At 38.9% G+C, this 24,775-nt stretch overlaps 1 protein-coding gene across 1 annotated transcript; it reads left to right on the top strand.

Annotated features, from left to right (window-relative positions):
* The first annotated feature begins 496 nt into the window (after positions 1-496).
* Positions 497-24,364, top strand: MYBL1 (MYB proto-oncogene like 1). The gene is given in 17 exon segments (XM_086608680.1): positions 497-516; positions 4,407-4,509; positions 4,639-4,710; positions 9,642-9,734; positions 10,772-10,992; positions 12,720-12,733; positions 12,736-12,902; positions 13,129-13,203; positions 14,722-14,826; positions 16,080-16,313; positions 16,629-16,997; positions 17,485-17,627; positions 18,029-18,143; positions 19,825-19,941; positions 20,028-20,132; positions 21,217-21,396; positions 23,182-24,364. Coding segments are annotated over 17 exon segments (2,262 nt in total). The 3' UTR covers positions 23,311-24,364.
* The last annotated feature ends 411 nt before the right edge of the window (positions 24,365-24,775 follow it).

Below are 24,775 nucleotides of genomic sequence, written 5' to 3'. Positions count from 1 at the left end.
GATTCGGCGGCACCGACTGAGCCCGCCGGTGGTGGCGGCGCAGCCCGGACGGCGGGGGCCGGCTGGCAGCGGGGGCCGAGGGAGCCGGGCGGGGCGGGGCAGCGCAGCAGCCCGCGGCGGGAAGGTGCCGCCGGAGCCCGTGGCACTTCTGACAGGAGAGGGGAGGCACAGCCGGGCGAGAAAGGGGCAGCTGCGCGCTCCGTCCTTGCGGGCAGGGGCCAGGCCGAGCCATGCCTGACGCGCCGGGTGCTGGGTCGGGCCGGGGCTGAGGGCAGCTGCCGGGGCGCTGTGGATCCCGCGGAGCTCCGCGGGGAGGAGGGGGCCTTCGAAGGAGCCCTGCCCGCCTCCAGCCTTCCTGAACCGCTAGTGCCCCTCTCCGTACCCCGCCCGCCCCGCTGCGCCGCCCGGCTGTGAGAGAAGGAGCCCGGGCGGGGGCTCGGGGGCTTCGCGCCGCGCCCCGCTGCCGTGGCGGCCCCCTCTATGGTGCGCCCCGAGGATGGCGAAGAGACCGCGCAGGTGAGTGTGGGCTCGGATCCGGGCCCGGCGCGAGGATCCCTGCGCCGTCTGTCCCCCGCCCCTCCCAGGCGGTCGCTGCCTTCCACGCCGCCGTCCCGCGCCCAGGTACCCCCCCGCGCCTCGGGATCGCTGCCAGGTGCCGCTGCCGCCCCGCCCCTGCCGCCCCTCACCCCCCCCCGCCGAGCCGTGCCGGGCGCTGCTCTCGGCCTCCTTCCCCCTCCCCGGCCTCGAGTGTCACTGCCCACCTCCCGCCCTCCCTCCCGCCGCCCGCTCGTGCCTCCCTCGCCCGGCACCCGCACAGGTATCTGCCTTAGGAGCGCCAGCTCTCGGGTATAAATCTCGCCTCTCGCTTAGAGGCTGCTCTTACTTCTGTGCTTTCGCTGAGACTGTCTTTGTTGAAACTTACCTAGCCAGCTCCTCAGATTTTCTTTTCTGTGGTCACCGAGCCTATCGGTAACAACTACACTGCCTCCGCAGTAGCTTTTCCTGCTGGTTACTTTCCTTCTGCTGGAGTAATTTTTCTTCCTTTTCTTCTCCCGAGTAGCTTTGGCACAGCCTCGATGTAAGGTTTGGGGCTGTTCGGTTAAAGTTCATGTTCAGGCCTGCTGATTCTTCCAAAATTTTAAATGCATCTACCTTCTCTGATTTGGCATATTCTTTGATTGAGGATGTCATGATCTAGCATGAAACCTTCCTGAGAGAGAATGTTTTCCTCAAGAGCTTCAGCAGCAGCGCCACATGGTTTTGATACACCTTTCATTTTATTGATATGAAAATGGGTGTGTCTTTACTTTGTATTCAGAAGGTGGGTCTTGGAGAACCGTTTTATTGCTATAGTTATTCTAAATAGAAAATCAGTTTCTGAAAAGTGATAAAGAAAAATGTAAAGGGAGGATTAGGATTGAGAATACTCAATAATATTGATGTGTGAGTTACCTATGGCATCTGGGGTTTACAACGACTCTATGCTTCTAAGAGAATCGGAGGTGGTTTCAAAGTTGCAGATATTAAAACTGCTTCTTCATTTTTGCTTGATATGAAAAAGGTTAATGAATTAATCTTTTCTTTTTTCCCATGCAACCAAGTAAGCAATGCTTTGAGTATCTAGTTGTGTAAGGTCCAAACATTCATTAAAGGGCTCTGCTTGCAGCGGTGAACTGCTGGAGCTGTCTATACGTAGTTACCTGCAAACATCAGCTCAGAGAGAGAATGTTTCTTGTCGCTCCTAATCTGCATTTGTAATTTAAGAGACTTTCATCTGTGGTATTGCAAACAATAGTTTCATCGGTGCAAAGCTTTAGCTTGTATTATCTCTCGTGGCTACGGAGTGCTTTTATGAAATAATTGAAAATACAACTGGTTGTGGATAGGAGAGGAACATTTGGTTAGAGATCAGTAGCTCTAGAGGAATACTGTGTCAGCGTGCGATGATGATATCTCCAAAACTAAATCACTGTAGTTATGAGTTTGCATAGAAGTGATTTCAAGATTGTTAATCTAGATGTGGAGTAAGGAGAAAGTAAAACTGTGTTGCACCAAATGGAATTAAGTTTAATTCTGTTAAACTGGTCTTGGTTTTTGCATTTGGAAGCTTAGGTTTTTTTCTTTAATTGTTCTTGAGTCGGAATTACAAAGACAGCTAGCACAGAACTCATGGAATACTTACTTTATTGTTCCAGATTTCTTATATGATGAAATTCGGTGGCCGCGTTCCACTTCTGTGCAGTATTTTAGCACAGTTTCATAACTGCAAAAGAATTGTCAAATGAACTATAACAACCCAACATGTTTGAAAATCTTTTCTTTTTAATCAAAACCTTAAGTTAGTAGTCCTAACCATTCATGTATATTTAATTTATAGTCTACTGGTGTACTAGTCTTAACAAGACCAAAGACTAAATGATTATTCATGTGGAATCAAGGTGCAAGGGAGCTTAGTGCCCACTCAGCTGGCCCACAGGCCTGTGAAGTGCACAGAGGTGGCTGTGCCGGTTTGGCTATGGGACACACATGCCACTGGAGAATTTCAGGTGCAGGTTTCTTAACCGCCGTTGCCGGCGGGGACCCCACGTTGTCTAGTGCTGGTGCTCTTGTCAGCATGGAGCCCTTCTTCTTTTTAAAAATCCTCACAACTTTTCACGTAACTGAAGGCTCTGTTCTTGAACTAGTTTACTGTGCAGTGGGTGAGTAAGGAGGTCATTTGACAAACAGCTTAACCACAAGATGAAATTTTAGTTATAAGTGAATTGTATGCCTTGCTTGGTATGAAACAAGATTGTAATATCAAGATATGCTCCTTATAATACCAAGGTGTACTCTTGAAGTTTGTTGAGAACCTGTGGATAAGAGACAAAAAACACAGAGGTGGGAGGGGGAAGAGAAAACTAGTTACCTGTGAGTTTAAATCCTATTTTCTTAAATCCTAAGCCACTTAATGCAAAACTCTTACAATCATTGTGTTGGTAGCTTATTTTTTTCTAAGTACGGTGAAGAACTTGCTGTTGACCTTTGGACAAGCTTTCTGCTCTGCATTTCACTGGCCTCACAGGGTTTTAATACGTTTATGTGTTACTAACTATTTCTACTGCATCATGAAGCTAAGTAGGGCAAATCCAGATGTGGTGTAGGATGTAGGAGCAACATTAAATATGCTGAGCCTGCAAGAGCTGGGTACATACTGTCTTGTAGTAATGCTTTCAAGTAAGTAGTGCTCTCCTTGGATGACCATACATTTGCGTTAGCCACAGAGGGCATGCTCACTGCGTGTGAAATAACAAATATGCACAAATGGTTGGTCAGCATGCCATGTGGGCGAATTGCATGTTCTGGAAAATAATGTAGAGATCTGCCATCTAATTGGTTCTTAGGATACCAGCACAGGTTAATCCCGTTACTGGAAAGGGATTTTTTTAACCTTTGCTTGAAAAACAGAAGTAATTTTCAAGGCTGAGCAAAACTAACAAATTTAGTTTTGCATATGAATTTATGATGTTTATATCGTGCTTTATACTGATAATAAAAGGGAGAAAAATTAAGATTGCGGTGTGAAACTGCTTGTAATTAAAGCTGTGCGTTTGGATGGGAGTCTCTTCTTCGCGTCTGTGCTATCACTAGTGCAGAGGAACTGCTCGTCTCGTTGTTAGGCCTAGGCTTCCACGTGTGTCTGAATTTATGCTGTCTAACGTGACTCATGCCCTATAAGTTTAAGTGATATTTCCATGAAACCTTTCCCCGGGCTGCTTGTTCGCAAGGCTTTGTTTGTCAGGCTGTGCAGCATGCGTTTCTCCAGTAGATGGGGTGTGCTCCACATGGAGTCTGAGGGGTTACCTGGCTTCCTGCCCCTCTGGCTCCTGACTCCGGGGGTCAGCACTGACACGGTAGTTACTTCTTAATGGAATATTTCTGTCTTCAAAGATTTGTGTCTAATTCCTGTAACGTGGAGGCAAGGCTTTTATTCAAGGCAGGAGCCCACTTAAAATCTCAAGTTGATGCTGAATGGTTTGACACCCTTGTGTGGGGTGTTTGAGTTACGGAGGAGGAACATGAATGTATTTTGTGGACTAGCAAACCACTTTATCTTATAAGCTCCTGATTCATAAACGTGTTACAAAAACCTGATCTTAAACACTAGGCTTTACTTGACTTGGAATGAATTATCTGTCCATATCCTGGTACGTGGCCTTGAAATTAAAATTAATTCTCTTCCTTTGACTTGATTGATATAGGCCACTGCTGGAGGCAGATCTTATGTTTGTGAAAATTCCTTATGTCATTTTAGAACAATATGTACAGATTGGAAGAAAGCTATAAGTAGTTAGAAAAAAAAAAGTTATTCAGAGTTATTTTAAACTCTATTCCTATCTTCTTTGCTCTTCTGTTGTACTCTACAGTGAGGAAGAGGATGACCTTCAATATGTGGATCATGACTATGAAGTTCCACAGCAAAAAGGTTCGAAGAAGATATGTAACAAGGTGAAATGGACACGTGATGAGGTAATACTTTTTTTTTTTTTCCTTTAATTTCATTCCTATATGATAGTGGTAGTACATGAAATAAGTTATTATTTAGTATCATATTGGGATAGCATGTAACATTTATTGGCTGAGGTTATGTCTTAACAGGATGAAAGGCTGAAGAAGCTGGTGGAACAAAATGGTACAGATGATTGGGCTTTCATTGCTAGTCATCTACAAGTAAGTTGAATCTCTGTTTCAGTTAAGTTCCCTTTTAATATTTATTTACTTTGATCATATGCCTAGTTTGGAAATGAGGTGAAATAGAAATCAGAAACACATAATAGTAAAAAATATTTTAAAGGATGCTTGTAAATTGGACTTGAGGTCTAGCTCAGACCTTGGAGAGCCTTATCAGCTCAGGCTGGGGCCCAAGTGATGGTCTGAAATGATCAAAAAAAATTGATGCCTTCTGTCCACACTTGCTGTTTGTTTTCATTCTGGAATATATTCCTGCTGCCTATTGGTTGCATCACTTGTGGTGGTTACATCTACAGTTCACAGGTTGCTTCTGAAGCAGTTAGGAGAGTGGGTTGCATCTGAAACATTGCTTGAAAGAGGAGGCTCAATTTCTTAAACACCTTAGGAAAAGCAAGGTGGTGTGGTGGTTGTTTTTTGGTCGTTGTTTTGGTGTTTGTTGGGTTGTTTGTTTGTTTTTTAACAGTGATGTCTGCTACCTTAACATATGTAAATCTTTCCACTCAATGATATCTTGAGTTGCCATGAATGGAACCTTAGTGAGTTTTTTTGAAGTTTCCTATTGACTCTTAAAATTCCTTGTTCTGTTCCAATGGTTAGGTGGAATGAGTAAAGGAGTTGATAGTTCAAACATTAAATGACTCCTCAGCTGTATGATCTGCACTGGTAGAAAATACCTGCAACTAAAATCGATGTTTGTTTCTCTTCTGATTAACTGTTATAAAATGCCTACTGTAAAAACATGGCTAGAATCTAAGGCTGAAATCACTACCTAGAAGTGGTATTGAATATTCAAATGTTACAAATAAAACAATTATACCCTTTTCCCCCACCTTTGTCGTTCTTATGATATTGAGTGGGATGATACTTGATGTTGGTGGAAGCAAGGACAGGTAGCCTGTGAGGTGGAAGCAAGGACAGGTAGCCTGGGAAGAATACAGAGAAATTGTCTGAGCAACCAGAGATCATGTTAGGAAAGCTAAAGCCCTGATAGAGTTAAATCTGGCCAGGGATATCAAGGGCAACAAGAAAAACTTCTATAGATATGTCAGTGATAAAAAGAGATCTAGGGAAAACATAGGCCCTCTCTGGAAGGAAACAGGGGACCTGGCTACCCGGGACATGGAGAAGGCTGAGGTTCTCAATGACCTCTTTGCCTCAGTCTTCACTGGCAAGAGTCCAGCTGCACAGCCCAAGTCACAAAAGGCAAAGGCAGGGACTGGGAGAATGAAGAACCACCCACTGTAGGAGAAGATGAGGTTCGAGACCATCTAAAGAACCTGAAGGTGCACAAGTCCATGGGACCTGATGAGGTGCATCCGCGGGTCCTGAGGGAGCAGGCAGATGAAGTTGCTAAGCCACTATCCATCATATTTCAGAAGTCGTGGCAGTCTGGTGAAGTTCCCATTGACTGGAAGAGGGGAAGCATAGCCTCCATCTTTAAAAGGGGGGAAAAAAGAAGACCCAGGGAACTACAGGCCAGTCAGTCTCACCTCTGTGCCCGGCAAGATCATGGAGCAGATCCTCCTGGCGACTATGCTAAGGCATATAGTAAATAAGGAGATGATTGGTGACAGCCAACATGGCTTCACTAAGGGCAAATCCTGCCTGACTAATTTGGTGGCCTTCTATGATAAGGTTACAGCATTGATGGATAGGGCAAGAGCAACTGATATCGTCTACCTGGACTTATCCAAAGCATTTGATACTGTCCCACATGACATCCTTGTCTCTAAACTGGAAAGACATGGTTTTGACGGATGGACCACTCGGTGGATAAGGAATTGGCTGGATGGCCGCACTCAAAGAGTTGTGGTCAACGGTTCAATGTCCAAGTGGAGGCCAGTGATGAGTGGTGTTCCTCAGAGGTCAATACTGGGACCAGTGCTATTTAACAGCTTTGTTGGTGACATAGACAGTGGGATCGAGTGCACTCTCAGCAAGTTTGCAGATGACACCAAGTTGTGTGGTGTTGTGGACACGCTGGAGGGAAGGGATGCCATGCAGAGGGACCTTGACAGGCTGGAGAGGTGGGCCTGTGAGAACCTCATGAAGTTCAACAAGGCCAAGTGCAAGGTCCTGCATGTGGGTCGGGGCAATCCCAAGCACAAGTACAGGCTGGGCGGAGAATGGATTGAGAGCAGCCCCGAGGAAAAGGACTTGGGAGTGCTGGTGGATGAGAAGCTCAACATGAGCCGGCAATGTGCACTGGCAGCCCAGAACGCCAACCGTATCCTGGGCTGCATCAAAAGGAGCGTGGCCAGCAGGTCGAGGGAGGTGATTCTGCTCCTCTACTCTGCTCTTGTGAGACCACACCTGGAATACTGCATTCAGCTCTGGAGTCCCCAACACAAGAAGGACATGGAGCTGTTGGAGCAGATCCAGAGGAGGGCCACGAAGATGATCCGAGGGCTGGAACACCTCTGCTATGAAGACAGGCTGAGAGAGTTGGGGCTGTTGAGCCTGGAGAAGAGAAGGCTCCAGGGTGATCTTATTGCAGCCTTCCAGTACTTAAAGGGGGCCTACAGGAAAGCTGGACAGGGACTTTTTACAAGGGCGTGTAGTGATAGGACAAGGGGCAATGGCTTTAAATTGGAAGAGGACAGATTTCGATTAGATATAAGGAAGAAATTTTTCACTCTGAAGATGGTGAAGCACTGGAACAGGTTGCCCAGAGGAGTTGTAGATGCGCCATCCCTGGAAGTGTTCAAGGCCAGGTTGGATGAGGCTTTGAGCAACCTGGTGTAGTGGAAGGTGACCTTGCCCATGTCAGGGGGATTGGAACTAGATGATCTTTGAGGTCCCTTCCAACCCAAACCATTCTATGATTCTATGATACAGTTGCATAACATTCTTGTGTAATTGGTTAAAAATTGACTTGAATCTGTTGAACAACTGTAACTTTTTATTGTTCTCATCATATTTGTGCAACTGTGGTGCTTCTGATTTTTTTTTTCCAGGTGGCAAAGTATAGATACCAGGGAATGAACTCAAAGCCTTTAAATTTAAGGCCTACATAAGCAAATATTATTCCTTACATGTACATTATGCCCTTCCAAAAAGCAGTGAAATGAGTGAGTGGCAAAGGAGAAAGATAACATCAAAAAGCTTTGTATTTCTAAAAAGTTTTATATTAATGTTTGGTGATACTGATCTGCAGGTGTCATATGGAGTTGCATTTATTAAATTAAATTGTTAGATCTGTTAAAAAGTTCTCCACCTGAAAACAAATGCTTCCGGAGACAGAAAGCTATTGTTCAGTTGAAAAAAAGCTCCCCAGCTACCATGGGGAACATGCATGGAGGATCAGATTGTCCATTGCAGAATCATTGATGTTGGAAGGAACCTCTCAACATGATCTAGTCCAAGCCCTCTGCTCAAGCAAGATCAGATCGAGCAGGCTGCCCAGAACAAGTTCGAGTTGGATTTTGAATATCTTCATGGATGGAGACTCCACAGCCTCTCTGGGCCACCTATTGTAGTGTTCAAATTACAAAGCCAGATAATAGAAGCTGGCCAAATTAGCACTTGCCTTGTTACTGATGGTCTTTTGCTGGGAAAATTGAGTGTATCTTGAGTTACTAGCATGTAAAGGCACTCAAACTGCCACGTTTTCAGAATCCCATTCCACTCTTGGGCTGGGCAGAAGTAAACCTTCCCTCTGTTCTGCCCGAAATAGTGAAGATGGCTTAAAGGTGACTCTCAAGAGCAGAAATGCAGCTTGTATTGTCTTTCAGTTTATTGCGGCTAAGGCAGATGTGAAACTATTTTATTGTTTCATCCTATTTGTTTTGCTCTTCTCCCCTAAATATGTCATGACTTGAGAAATGTCTGAAAGGTAAAAACACTAAAAGGCCACAATTTCAAAATTTTTCTTTTATTGAAAATGAGAACAGCTATCCTATATTGAGTCTTTTACAGCTTGTCTGCACCAGGAAATGATGTTTTGCGACAAACTCTAGTCTACTTTTAATCATACAGAGTGTTTACTTGTGATTAACTTGAAGATACTGTGATCAATATAATTTTAGATCTAACAGTATTTTGAGTGTTTTTTCTGGTCTTGCAGACTCTGTCTTGTTTAACTTCATCTTAGCATGGTAGCGTCTTTACTGGGTAGGCAAGCCCAGCAAAATTTTGAAATTGGTACTTGCTATCCAGTAGCTTGCACTGGAGAGAGTAAATCATCATGTCCCAGTGTTACAGAAGGCGTACTAGTATGCTGAGCTGGGGCAGGCTCTTATCTGCGTATTTTGAAGGATTGGACCAGCTACCCTGCGAGTCCCAAACTTTCCTACAGACAGTTTTTAGGAGGCTACGTGAAAGCTTACTTCTCTTTCATATTTCAAAAGATCCTGAGTGAAGCTACAGAAAAGCACCATCTGTCCTGAGCAGAAAAAGTAACGTTGTTTAATTAGTATGTGTTGGCTAAACTTAATATAAAACTGTTTTCCTTAACACTTTAGTAAAGAGCTGAGAATATATTCATTTGAGACTTAGAAAAAAGTTTATTCTTTTATTTGGAAGCAAAAGTATTTCCTTTAAAAATGTCTTTCCTTATATAGGTTATAGATAATGTCAATCACTTAAAATGCAGAGAAGGTGTGGAGTAATGAGGAGAAAAATAATTATAAGTTTTTCTTTAAAGAAGAGTAAGTTCTGAACTTGATTATCAAGTAAGAACATTGAAGTAATTAGATTAGAGCTTTGTGCAAGACTTTTTTTCTGGAGAAGAATTTTTATATACAAATGGAAGAAGAAATACTAAGGGAGAATTTAACTATTATACTTAGAACAAAGGTCTGAATAAGTCTTTTATTTTGAAATAAACTAATAATTCTGGCTAGTTAATATTTACAGTTTTATGTATTCAGGAGTTTAACAGCTACACTCGTCTTCTAAAACTATTTCAGAATCGTTCAGATTTTCAGTGCCAGCATCGATGGCAGAAGGTACTAAACCCAGAATTGATTAAAGGTCCCTGGACTAAAGAAGAAGATCAGAGGGTAATAACTAATTTATACCGTACTGTTTTACTGTAATAAAGTTGGCATATGACTGCTAAGAATGTGTACTGTTTCTTAAGTTTCATCCCCACAAAGATGATGTCTGATGCATCCTGTGACATAGATAATTACATTATATTGTGCTGTGTGAAAAGAAAAAAAATTGCAGCTGCTCTTAAGTAGATGGAATGTCTGGTCTGCTCAAACATTTAATTTCCCTTTGCTCAGATTGCTAGCTGAACTACTCTGATTTACAAAGTAGAGGAGATCTCTTTACAGCACTAAAGATCAAAGGTCTCGCTTACATCTTTTGTTCTTCAAACCCACCAGACTTAAACGGTGTGGGAATAGGGAAAATTATTTCGTACTCTACTGTTAAAGAAGCTAATAATGGTGCTTTAAGCTCCTTTACCCATCTCTGTTAATCTACACTGCAGCTTTTTGCCTGCAAAACCTGGACTGCCCTGTAGGGAGGTACACATGTAGCTTTCACACGTGATATTTCAGATCAACTGCTTATTCCCACTGTTACTCCCACTAGTATTTGTCACCTTGTGAATATGGTGGTCTTAATCTATTTTTTTTTCTTTTAGATTTCTCATCAGTCTTTTAAGTAAATCTTCTAATGTGTGAAAACACGTAGAAATGAGATGAAGGTTGGGAGTAGAGGTGTAGGTTTTTTCTTATATGTATGTTGTTGAAAACAGTCAAACCAAATGTCTTTACCAGCCTCTTTTTTGGTCTTCCCTAATGTCAGTTTGTGCAATGAATGACAGAAAGGAAGCTTCCAAATGAACATTTTTATCAGTATATACTTCTATTCTAAACACAGTGAATTTGGAGTTAATAAGCAATTTTTCTGATTTCTTGAAAAATAATTTTTAAAACTCCAAGTTACTGTCTGCCTCCTTAGGCCTAGTATCTTATCAAGTTGACTATTATAATCCTATTCTAAAATGTGAGTTTATCAGTGTTCTTAGTCTTTGATTAGGAAAGTTAGAGTTTGGAATTATAGCGTGCTTTTGTCTGTGTTCCAGGTTATTGAATTAGTTCAGAAGTATGGTCCAAAGCGCTGGTCTCTGATTGCAAAACACCTGAAAGGAAGAATAGGCAAGCAATGCAGAGAGAGATGGCATAACCATCTGAATCCTGAGGTAAAAAAGTCTTCGTGGACAGAAGAAGAGGACAGAATAATCTATGAAGCTCACAAGCGTTTGGGAAACCGATGGGCTGAAATAGCAAAACTTCTTCCTGGAAGGTGCTTTTCCACTCTATTTGTGTTAAATATGGAAATATGGAAAGCAGTCATTGCACAACTCTTTCCAATGTGATTTGTTAGAGAGCATCTGTTGAAACTTATGTCACTTCTGTCTTGATAGATACTGAAATTCCTAAGGATATTTTGCATTTGATTATGTATTTTTGAAAACCATAAACCTAATAAAAAGACCTCTAACACTGTAGGTTCCTTCAAAAATCCTCCCGTTGACCTCAAAAAAAACTGTAGTAGAGCTGAAGAGTAACTGCAAGTAATAGTGGAAGAATGTCTTAACATCCTATAACTTGATATCAAAATGCCTTCATTTAATATGCATTTCGGGTTAACTTTATATTTGGTTTAAGATCAGAAATTCTTCTATTTATTTATTTTTTGTGGAACACTTCTCGTTAAACAGGACACTTGAAAAAGAGAATCTTAGTAACTTTAGGAGTCATGCATTGCAAAGCTGGTTGTTTACCATGTAGTCTCTAAGTTAAGAGTGAATTGTATGCATTGTTCTCTTTATCTTTGTTTCAGGTGTGATTGACAACTTATATGCTTGTGGAAAACAAAATTTTATAAAGAGTTTAATGAAATAAATTTTTACCTTGCACTGATAATGTCCCTCTCTGAATTCAGTCTGTATATTCAGGAGGTGACTGTCTAGCTGTGCCTAAGGAATGTCAGCACTTGTTATGTTGGGAGAATGAGTCCTTAGAGATGTGTGTTTAAAAATTTGACATTTTAATTAAGGACACAATCCATGAATCAAGGATATCCTTTGGAGGGATGGGAAGGGAATGGATTGCATCTTACTAGAATTTCAGTGAGGGAAGATGAGTCTGTAAGAACAGAGGCATTCCCAATTCATTAACTTATTTGTTGAAAATAAATCCAAGATGAGACTCTGAGCTAAAGATTGGATCCTACTTAGAAGATATGTAAAGACTCTAACACTGATGGGATGAAAAAGGGGAGTACTTGGAGCTGAGCTTAAATGAAGAATGGGGCTTAAAACAGTTTTTATTTCCATGTACCTCTCTCTAACTCTAGTAATAATACTGCTAGTACATTCATACACTACTCTTGCCTTAATACTTGTCTGGTGTTAAAAGTGATTTCAGCCTGCTTGTCGAAGTGCAGGCTTTTTCTTTCCAAGAGGAGTGACAACAGGTCTTCTGCCATGCCTCCTTTCTCCATTAGATCAAGGGCACCAAGAGGTAGTGGAATGTTCTTCCACAAAGCTGCACATAAAGCTCTGAGCTGGGAATGCAGACTGTCATTTTTTTAGAAGATATGTCTTCCAGTGGCAAACACTAGCCCCAGTGCCCTTGCTATGCTGTGAGACAGTAGGGTGATTGCTTTAGCTTCATGTTCTGCAAATTTGTAGCAGAGGGTAAATAACATAGTGACAGAGAGCATATGATTATTCTAAGTATCCAAGAAAAAAGGTTCTCGTCCATGGTAACAGCCAGATCCAAGACTTTCTCTTTTGCTACTTTTAATTTCCTGCAGACTCGAAGTTTAGTGGAAGGAAGTTTTGACAAGAGTAGTTTTTTAGTCATTGTGCCAAAACCCCAGTGATAATAGAACTTTCAGTCCAAGCTGCTGAAGCTTTCTGGATTTGTGGCTTCAAATTAACCTGCTGTACAAACCCTGTAAATCGTGCCGTATATTAAACTTCGAGATACGGAAACAAGTCACTGTGTACACTTTCATTTTAGGACCGATAACTCGATTAAAATCACTGGAATTCAACAATGCGAAGAAAGGTGGAACAGGAAGGATATTTACAAGATGGTATAAATTCTGAAAGAACTAGTTCATCCGAACTTCTGCCCCAACCTTGTCTGACTATGGAGCACTTGCACACTCAGAATCAATTTTACATACCTGTTCAGACACATGTAAGTTCAAAATCCAGAATAATTAGTATTTCCCAGTTTCAAATAATTTATTTGGTTTGGAACGATAAACAAATTTAAAAGAATGAAAATCTGTTGAGTATTTCTGTGATGTTATTGGTAACTTAGGAATTGTAAACCACGATAAATAGTTCGTATACAATAAACTAGAGATAATTTTATAGCCTCTTTTTCTTTAGGGTTTGTAAAATGATTTATGTCTTTTTAGATTCCAGCATACCAGTATGCCTCACCAGAAGGCAGCTGTATAGAACATGCTTCAGCTTCTTCCAACTTAGTTCAGGTAAATTGTTAATGGGCATTGTAAATGAAGAGAGTATACTGTGTATTATGCTGTAAAATGAAGAGTTTAAAACTTGTAACTTCAAAATGTCTTTAAGTCTTTATCATTCACCTAAATTTATGTTAGTGTTCCCCTGTAAGTAAGCTTGCTAGCTTAATTGGTAGTTATAGGCAGGAAATAAGGAGCTGTTTATACATCCCAGAAACAACGATTGTGCTTATTTCTGACAGAAGTATGGCTTAAACATAATCTAGTAGTTACATCTTTAGGTTAAAATTATGACCTGTTAGTATTACCTAGCTTCTCAGAAATTTTGACAAGATTTTGCTACTTTATATATGTAATAAATATAACCCTATCTGAAAGACTCAGTTCAAATAACTTGCAGTGACTTACACTTATGGCTGTTCTTTTTTCTTCTCAATAGATTTTTTTTTTTTCTGACTGATAAACTTCCATCAATCAGTTGAAGATGCTCTTTCGCAACACTCTAATTGCTGAAGTATTGAGAAACTTTAAAACAAACAAACAAAATGGTTATATTTATTTCTTTTTTGCTCCTTTGGGCTCACTTAGAATATATCTGAAATTCCTCATGTGTTGCAGTCTGAATGTAGACCTTATTTGGTAATATGACTTCCGGGAAGAATTTTTTTAGATTTGAAATTAGTAAAAAAATTTTGACACAGAGAGTAACACATATTTTGTTTGTGCTAAATGTGTCAGAGGCATTCTGAAGAGCTCTGTACCTAACCTTAAGTTTCCCTGTGCAGGTCATCCATTTCATGTTGTATTTCCTTCCCTCATCTCAGTAAAAGAATACAAATCATAACAAAGTCTCATACAACCTTTGACACTCTGGATTTTTCCTATACAGAAAAGTATAAGATGCTTTCTGCTCCTTGAAGTCCTCCCTAAACTGAGGAGTGTAACTAGTTCTGAAACTCACAGCATATATCCTCACTTACCTATATTTACAGCAATAATAGAAAGTTTTAAGGAGCTTAAAAACCAACCAACCAACCAAAAACCAGTTAGTTTTCTTTTCTGATAGTAGTGGTAGGATTGCTCACGTAGACATTCTGTTGGCAAATGCTGATTTGAAACACTTTCTTGCCTGCTTATTGAGGATAAATAACTCAAAATTCTAGAAGGCACACGAAAACAGGAACTGATCTACCAAGGTGGCAGCATTGTTGCTTCTATTAAAGATAGCATTGAGTGACTTTTGGTTAAAAAGTGCAGCAGTGTACTGAGCGTTTACAAGCCATATTAGAAACCTGTTAAAATATTAGCTTGTGTATCACACTGACATTGGATCCATCTCCCGGTAATTGCTGGAGTTGTTTTGCTTGCGAGTAACTACCATATTACAAAATACGATACAGCTTGAACAGCCCTGCTTCTGCTATGGGTAGATTTCTGTTAAAAATGTAGCCATGTTATAATGTAGAATCGTTGCTGTGGAGGGGTGACAGCGGTGGAAAATAGTAATGGCTTCTTTCTTAAATTTTTCAGCAGTCATTTATTGATGATGATCCTGATAAAGAAAAGAAAATAAAGGAACTTGAATTGCTACTTATGTCAACAGAGAATGAAATCAGAAGAAAACGAGTGTCTTCTGTAAGGACTGTAAACTTCTATAAATATTTGACTATGCTTTACTGAGATTAGTCAGCAGCAATTTAGTAATGGATGTTTGGTTTTGTGTGGTGTTTTCTCACTCGATCTTCTAAAATCAAACCTATGGCTATTGGGTTGTAAAACAAAGTCTATATATCAGAATGGAGGCAAATTATTTTTAGTGCAGTTTTCTAAACTGTGAAAACGGCAGAAATATGACATGCAATTTGGCAGTTGTTCCTAAGACCCGGGATTTTAATCCTCTTCAAGAGGAGGCACGTTTGTTGATATCACCACCATTCAGTTTTATAGATCAGCAATACGATGATCTGTTCAACGGAGAAAGGTGAAAAATACATAGATTTTCCCCTATTTGATTTCAAAACGTCCTGTAGATTATATTTTTATCAAACTTCTGCGGGAGTGCTTGCAATACCTGATGTCCACATTTGGACATGACAAACAGTATATAAATTTGCATTTACATGTACTTCAGTGGAATGAGGGAAACTTGCAGATGACAGTCACTTATTTCCTCAGGAACACAGGGATATGAAAAACATCTGATACCTAACCAACCCAACCGTGTTAATCACTAATTTAGATTACAGATGAACTTCCCGTTTTTTGTGGTGGGGCTATTCCTGGCATTCTCTTGAAACAGTGCAATGTTCTGCTTATCTAGTGGAATCTGCTTTGCTTCTAGATTTTCAGTGAAAATTAAAATCTGTTTCTTAAGTACTAAGCAGTGTACTAAAATGGGATAACCATTTAAAAGTTAAGTAAACTGTCAATGCAGATCTGCGTTAAAAAAAACACTGTATCAAACAAGATGTATTTCACATCCTAGAAACAGTTTCTAATCTTAAAATGTGCCTGTGTTCTGTAGTGACAATGACTTTGTAATATACTGATGTAATATACTAATATACTGATATACTTCCTGTAATATACAGGAAACTTGCATCAGAGATGGCTTCCAATACAACCCATAATTATCTAAGTTATAAGCATGTATAAGATAGGAATGAGAGTTAAGATAAAAATCTTACACAATTTGATAATGTTGAGTATGCTAATGTAAGAAGACTAACTGCGTTAATGCAAACAGATAGTGTTTGAAAAAGCAAAAATTAATAGTTATGTTTAATCTTTCCACATACTACTTTTTATTTTCCTCCCCGCAGTCACGTAATTGACTCTTTTCAACTTCTAAGTTGAATGAGATTAACATGTTTCTTCATACTTTTTAGCAAGCTGGAAACTTACCTTGTTGGTCTGGAAGTTTCATCATGGAAGATTGCGTGTCTAATACACTAAATAGCCTTGAGGAACAAACAAGTGAGTTCTACAGCATGGACGAGGCCCGCAGCATATCTGTTCAGCAGAATTCACCACCTAAGTATTTGGCTGTGGAAGCAAATACAATGTTATCGTCCCTACAAACCATTCCAGAATTTGCAGAGACACTAGACCTTATTGAATCTGTAAGTCTGTATTTATTCTAAAAAAAATGTTTATTTAGGAATATCAAGTTACACAATATGTGTAAAATACTCTTAAAATTACCATATTCTGTAGTTGTCTGTAGTTTCACCCATATGGAGTGATTTGGTTTATTGCCTGTTTTAAAAGAATTGTCTTTTAAAATATTCAGTGTTTTAGGATCGTGTGAAAGATACAGGGAGAATAATTCAGTGTATGGCTTCTGGAGGTAGAGCGCTGTTAGATTGGCTTGGACGTTGTGAAATGATCTTGGATAAGCCTGCCAGTGTTTGAGCGTTTCACATCTTGCCTCATAGGATCCTGTAGCGTGGGGTGACGTCACCAATTTTGAGCTTTCAGAGGCTGTTGCATCTCCTGTCAAGCCAGCTCCAGTAAAACTAATGCGGATTCAACACAATGAAGGAGCTGCTGAGTGCCAATATAATGTCAGTGTTGTGCTTGATGGCAAAAAACACAGTAGCGTCAGTGGCGAGGAAGAAGCAGTTTTTTCAGCAACCCCAAATGTAACTAAATTCAGCAGTCCACCTACTATCCTAAGAAAGAAAAAGAGATTGCGTGTTGGGCAATCCCCGGTTAATGAACTGAATGATGGCTTATGTAATGATGCCATCAATGTTGCACTAAAGCATACACCAGTGAAAACACTACCCTTTTCTCCATCACAGGTGAGTTTATTTTTAAATATGGCTGAACTATGAAGACTACTGTGGGTAGATAATAAATTACAAGTACTTTCTTCTCTAGTCATACGTTGTAGCCTAAACGTGTTCAGAAGCTTCTTAAAACACCTACGTAAGGGTAGATATATTAAAAAGAATTTGTTAAATAGCCTATTTCCTCTGTTTTGAAGACTAACTGGGCGGGAGGGAGGCAGCAACTTATGTCTCAGCTTACACTTTCTTATGCAAGTAATTGTTGATAGAGACCTATTGTCTTTGTGACCTATTTAAGCAGTAGGGATTTCAGGGAGAAAATCAAGTTTTCAGTGATAAATATCGCAAATGTCTTGGAATATAAGTCAAGAATAGTTTATTGGAGTTTGCCAGTAAAAGCCCTTCAGATGTATACATATAACTTTTTTTAGTGCTCAGTACAGCGGTGAAGTTTTGTCCTTTAAGGTCGCTTAGTTTTTTTTAACTCTCTTGCACTTAGTTTTTCAACACTTGCTCTGGAAATGAACAATTTAACCTTGAAAATCCTGCATTTACATCGACCCCAATCTGTGGGCAGAAAGTTCTTATTACAACGCCTCTACACAAGGAAATGACACCAAAAGATCAAAAGGAAAATGTGGGGTAGGATTATTACATTAAACGTCTGGTGTGGTTGCTCAAATAAAAAGTTTTTCTAAACATTGAGAAATTAGTCTACCTGTATGCATGCTGTGAATGAGTTTTAAAACCCCTAACACTTAAATACTGGTGTACAAACGGGCTTCCTGTTTTTAATTTAACAGAAAGTGACTCATACTCAGATAAAATTTTTACTTTTTAAAAATACTGAAGAAAATCTAATTAAAGGTTAATATACCTGGGGTTATGCTGTGGTGATCTTAATGCTTCCAGATTTATGGTGGTGATATACGTTGTGTAAATTAAGGTATTTTAAAATGTTTCATAGATACATTTTATTACATTGCTGTTGATAAAGTAAAATATTAAAATACATGTATGAACACTTTTCTGTGCTTGAATAGTTTTAGAACTCCCACAATTAGAAGATCTCTTTCGGGTTCAACACCAAGGACGCCAACTCCTTTTAAAAATGCTTTGGCTGCTCAGGAAAAAAAGTATGGTCCTCTCAAACTTACGGTATGTGATGACACTGTTTGTTTTCTTCTTTCTTAGAGTCTAAATGCCCTCTTATCTTTGAGATATTGTAAGCCTCAGCAAGATCTTAGAAAGCATTTTCTAACAATGCTGTTATTTCAATGACATTCCATCTTATCCTAGAGAACAGCTAGAAAGTGGATCAAAAATGTTTCAGATTTTGTACGTTAGACTGGTGCCCATCAGTGCAGTATGGAGGCGTTGTCTTTTTGAATAGTATTCAGTATGTAAAATCGTTTGATCCATAGTAATCTTAAGTGCATTCGTTCCTCATTTGTGAATTGTTTTAAGTTTGTGTAGCCTTGCTAACACTGTACCTCTTATGAGGTGGTAACATGTTCGTCTGAGATTTTAATTTTAATACTTTAGCGTTCTGTTTTTCAAAAGAAAAATTGTAAGTGAGAGGGTGAATGGATGTGGGTCCTCCAACTGGATAATCTAATACAGGCAAACTGGTGTGGATGAATGTGACTGACCACGTTATTTTAAGCAACTTTCACAGTTGACTTGAAAAACTGCTTTATCCTCTGGACTATGTAAGAGCTGAGTTGTTTTCTGGTTTTGGTTCTTCTACAGTGATAGGACTGAAACTAGATGTTTACCACAGCATGCTAATATTCTGAGAATTTTTCTGATGGGAAGATGTTTGGAAGTGTTTTTTCCTTCCTAGGGGCTTACTTGAGTGACGTCTACGATTTTCTTCATCCTAAACCCCAAAATCTTAAATAGCAATTCATGATTTCTCTGATTTCTTCTGGCTGTAACAGAAGACTTTTTTTTTGATTGACTATAAATAACGTTACTTTTTTGTTTGTTTGTTCCAAATGAATTAAATTTTTGCTCTCTTCCTAGCCTAGCTAAGGTATGTTAATGCATAATAACTTTTGGAATTCAGTAGACATATGCTTTTCAAGTTCTGAAAAAATTCCAGCCAATATATATTGACTACTTCTTTTCTGCAAACACAGAAGGTAGCTCAGACTTTGCCACAGGGCTTGGCACCATCTGTGTTACCCTATAGATTCACAGTCTCTCACTATGCAAATGGAGTGGTTTGGCATTCCTGTTTCTGTCCACTATTAACCTCCTGTTCAAAATCAAATTTTGAGGGCTTAAGGGAATTCTTCTCCTGTTGGTACACAAAGAAGCCATCTGTATGGCTTCTGTGAAATTCTGTAGTGTACTTAGGACTATCAATGTCTTATTCAAAGATTTGTGTTAAGATTGATATAAATTCATTTCCCAACAACAGCCATACTTTTATAGTAGTTTTTCAGTATGTTTGTGTGCATGTATATATACATATCCTAAACACACACATACATATATTTTTATCCCTTTTGTCAGTGGATAACCATTGCTAATAAATGCAAACAAGTAGTTTGCATGTCGTCTTCAATGCTACCTTGCATTTTTTGAGGCACTGTGTGCATGTATGTGTTTTATCTGGCTAGAAATAATGTGGAGTAAAATGAATAAAAAAATCTGCATAGCCTTGAAATGTTGATCTGTAGTTGTTAACTACAATAGCTTAAATCCTTTTATCTGTTGCTATATTTTGCAAGATCTCTCTTCTGGCCTGCATTAGCTGATAGTAGAATATGGTAAAAACTAGCAACTAATAGACTTCCTGTATTTTCTCCACCAATTTTAATTAACTTAGTCACAGCCACTGGCTTTCCTGGAGGAAGACATTAGGGAAGTTTTGAAAGAGGAAACTGGAACAGATATATTTCTCAAGGAGGAAGATGACACTGTGTATAAAAGCTGCAAGCAAGAGGTAACATTACAATAAAAATTCCAAATAGGAAATAACTGCATTTAAATAATATTTTACAATATTTCTCTGCAAAATGTTTATTGCAGCACAACTCTTCTAAAAAAGTCAGAAAATCTCTGGTCCTAGATCCTTGGGAAAAAGAAGAAGTTGGTGCTCAGCTTTTAACAGAAGATAATAATTTAGATGTACAGGTAAGTATTAAACTACTGGAGAGCATCACTGGCAGCAATATTAGTATAGCACTGAGTATCTTTCATTCTATCAACTAAAATAAAGTTGGATTGAGGCTAGATTCATGAATCTAGGAAGTGATAATCATCTTCAATTTGAAATACTACTTTAAGTTCTTAAGCAATACTTGAACATTGGGATTGAATTCATGCATGAATTCTTCCTTTCAGGCCTTGGCACAGTCAAGTAATGTGGACACTTTGCAGATTTGTTATGGCAAAGCTGCTTCCATGCTGGTTACCCATAAACTTCAGCATTTCTGGTGCGCTGAAGCTGTCTGTAATACACCAGGAAGATGGCGTTTGACCCTGCGTTTTGCATGCTTGACAGTCTGGCAGACATGTTCTGAAGATACCTAATTGCATATTAGGCAGCGTGTTTGTCCTTTTCCTGCTTCACAAAGTAGGAGAATACTTAAGAAATATCAAGCTTGTAGAAGATGAGGTTTGTGGGCTTCCTCTGCCTGAAGGAATTTGAATACTTCTGCCTTGGAGATGGGGCTGTTTTGGTCCTTCATTCCTTTAAAAAGTAGCCCAATATTTTTCCAATTGAGTGATTGTATAGATTAATCTTTAGTCTTGTAGTTTGTAGGAAAACTTTTTTCTAATCTAGTTCTTAAATTAATATACGTGTCTCCTTGTGTTTACCTTCACACAGGTTGTACAAGTGAATTACAAGCTTTTTTCTTTGAGTATTCTGTAGTTACCACTTTACCAAGTCTTGTTCTTAACAAAATGTAATCAGCTGTAGCATGGCTTTATATGAAAGAAACTGTCTACTCGGTAATGCTCAAATCATGCTAGCAGCTACTTGTTTTACTGTGCTCAGTATTGGCTATGAATCCCAGTACAGACCAGGCTAGTTCTTCAGATACTGTTCATTACTTTTTCTTTTCAGATTCTTTCCTGGGCTCTTTCTGGTAGTATTTGTTTTGTTTACATTTTGGCTTCTCTGATCACAGCAGTTGAAGACTACGTTTTTTGTTTTTTTTTTTATTAAATGCTAATTATCATTCCTGTTCCCTACCCTCTTTTTTGTCAATAGTCAGAAAATGCATATACCACATCTTTATTAATGATACCATTGTTGGAAATAAATGACAACAGATGTAACCTGACATCAGAAAACCAGGATACAAATCCAGCAAACAAAGCAAATGCAGTAATTAAGAAGAAACTGAATGCATGTGCTTCAAAAAATGTCAAAATGGAGAAAGCTCTTCAGGTCTGGATCCAAAGAATTCTGTTAGTTTTGTTCACAGGTTAACAAAGAATTTCTTTTTGGTTTCTGTCTGTTACTACTGTCTAGAATTTTTCAATTCAGTGATCTAGTTTCAGTCGATGTTTCCAGGATACTTATTTCTTGTAAGTTGGTCATTTGTCCACAAAGTCTTTATTCATAGCAAGTTCTTTGAATACAACCCTGATGTTTCACTGAGTGGCTTCTAAGATTTAAATGTGGGGAAAAAAAAAGTCAGGATAGGGTCAACCTACAAAACAGGTTTGGGTACCCAAGCCTAGCAGTAAGAAAACTTGACTTGGTGCAAGCCAAACCTCTATAGCACTTCAGTTTCTCAAGTTTGGCTGGTGCTTACTTCGTAATAAGCACAGTGGGATTCGTTAAGCAGAGTTCATCCACAGGTTCTGTTTGGTAATTGTTCTTGTAACGTGCTTGTTCTTGTACATCTGTTTATTTTCCATACTGTTAAAACTGTGGAGCATAGTTTTTCCTCTGTGTGTGTCTTGACCACTAGATTTAGGGAGAGATTCACTTTGACCTGACTTGGTACCTGTTCCAGTTTGCCCCATAAAGAGTTACTGTATAAAGCTTTTAAGTCTTCTCAGAATATGTTCAGCTCTGTATTCATTAAAAAAAAAAAAAAGAAGAAAAGGCAGGGCACCTGGAGCCTGATCTTCCATGTCCCACTGAATTGCTTTAATGATGATGTGTTTTTAAGTACAGAGGCAAAAGTATTACTTTCTGATCCTTTCTTTTAAGAAGAAAGAACAAATCTCATTTGTGATATTCCAAAAAAAGGATTAACTCCTTTGAATTGCAGCAGAGGTGAATACCTGAGCCCAGAACTATGCTCTTAAGAGTGCTTAAAAGAGGAGCTTATTCATACTATACTCACAAATATTCGCATTGAACCATCTTTCTCTTTTTGCTCTTTCCCCTGAGAAATTCCCTCTCAGTTTAGTGGCCTCTCTAACCACGAGTCCCTTCCATGAATCAAGTCCCGTGAAATTTACAGAGAAACTCAAATGTCTAATTTTTCTGTGCATCTGTATGTAGAAGCAATCCTTGGGATTGGTTTCTAGGTTATTGTGGGAGGAAGAGAATCTCGCATTCTTCATTATGCTACAGTCTCTAGTGTCAGGTCCAATTCTGCAAGTTAGTTTGAGATTCAATAAGTTATTTAAATGTGCAGAGTTTGCTTTATGGAAGAAGCTGGACTAGCGGCTCAATTATTCTTCCATTCATTATTTTTATTCCTAATTCCTTTGCCATTTCTAAAATATTCCCAAAACATCTGACTGTTCTTCACAGCTGCCGGCTTTGGTTCAGTGAAATCTTTCACAGTGTTCTTTTTCAGCTGCCAAACCATTTTGCCTTCCTTGGTGTCTCCAGACAGCTGCCAATAAATGTATTTTTCTGCCTGTTGAAATTAGCGCGTTTAAAGGGCAAGATATCCAAAGAGAAGATGACTTAATTAACTTCCCTTTTACGTATCAATGGTTGCACTAGTCTCTTTTTAAGTGTTTTTCATTTTGTGTGTTCAAACTTAAAGCGTAGCACAGATGCACTGCTGGGAAGCTCGATTAAGGGGTGGAGAGGGAGCTTTGTCACAGGTTTTAGGTATCGTATTGTAGAACTGAATCCTTCTCAGTAAAATACAGTATTGCTGGACTTTGATAGTTTATTACTACTCTGAAAAGTTGTATGAGAATTACTCAAGTGCTTTGTTTAGTTAAAAGAATCTTTTTAACTGAATTTTATTTTTTGCAGTCAAATTGTGAATGGGAAGCAGTTGTTTATGGAAAAACAGAAGACCAGCTTATCATGACTGAACAAGCAAGAAGATATCTGAGCACATACACAGCCACCAACAGCATTTCAAGGGCTCTGATACTGTGATGGTCACTGCAACTGACAACCGTCTCTTTCCATTGAAACTGACACAATGTTGAAGGCGATTCCAGCACAATACTTGTGAATTAAGTCTTTACTTTGAGACAGTCTGCCAAGGGAAACCTTAAAGCTACCTTAAAGCTTCCTTTCTTCTTTTGACTGACAAAAACCAGACATGAAACTCTTGTATTCTCTATGAAGGGATAGTACAAACAGTTCTGCAATGAATTTCTTAAATAGCAAAAAAGTAACACCCTAAAATATGATAAAGAATGTGTCATGGTTTGATGTGGGGAGGGGACAATGGTAAAATACATTGCAGTACTGACAACATACAGTTTTTAGGTCTATTTTTCATATTTATTCTTTTGACTTGCATTGCTTTTTTTCTGTTAGTGCATTTTCAATATAGAGTAGGTTTATAGGTTGTTACTGGTTTCCAAATGAGCGACATACGTGACTGAATGTGCTTTTGCTTATGTAGCATTTTTCTAGTATATAAAGAAACACAATGGAAAGGAGTATAAAGGAAGGATAGAAAGTTGCACTACTAATTTTTTTGGTATGCTGCAAAACAATGAAATTGACTACAGTGTTAAATATATTTATTTGCAAATGGTACTAGAAGTAGGCAGGGGGGTGAATTAGATTTTAGTGTAAAGCATCAGTATTTTCTTCAGAAATCTCAAAATGAGATGATTGTTGAATGTATTGTACAGTATGTAGGAACAGGGAAAATTTTGTAAATTGGAAAGGAGTCTGTTTTCATAATTTATTTTCATTTTAAAGCTTAAATGTAGATATTTATATGTATGGAGGTTGTCTAGAAGCCAACGTTGTTTCCTGTTAAAACAGCTAAAGTGAAAAAAAGGACAAGGAATGGCAGAAGAATTGCAGTGGTGAAGTGTACAAACCTATACTGTATGTTACATCTACGTAAGATTGCACTATAAGCCTTAAATCATGTTGGTCTACAAAATAGTTACAAGGTATACCTGTATTATACAGCAATTGTTCTCGTACCTTGTTTCAATATATTTAGAAAGGAATGGTGGGGTCCTGTATGTGACCCAGGAGTACTTCGTCCTGCATAGGAACTGAAAACGAATGCATTTTAAATATTTATTTTTTTTAAAAAAAAAAAAAAGAAACTTGGCACCTTGGATCTCAAAACAATTGTATCTGCACTTAAGTTTGACCATTATATACTTACTAAATGTTTGAAGAACAAAGAGAACATTCTTGTATTTATGAAAAATCTTTGTCCTTATTTTAAAGGTATACAGGTCACAACAGTTGCTTTAGTTGCCTATTTTAGGTATTTGCACTTATTTTATGTCTTTTTTAATTTTTTTTTTCTTTGAAGGAATGTTTTCATTTGCTTTTGTTGTAGAGATTTTTATGTAGTTAATTTTAAGCAAGCTATAACAGTGTGCTATCAACAGATACTGACAGATAAATAGCATTGTAC

Source organism: Tauraco erythrolophus, chromosome 3, assembly GCF_009769465.1.
Source record: "Tauraco erythrolophus isolate bTauEry1 chromosome 3, bTauEry1.pri, whole genome shotgun sequence".
Lineage (NCBI taxonomy): Eukaryota > Metazoa > Chordata > Aves > Musophagiformes > Musophagidae > Tauraco > Tauraco erythrolophus.
Note: the sequence above shows the minus strand (reverse complement) of the source record. Positions and strands in the feature narration are given on the sequence as shown.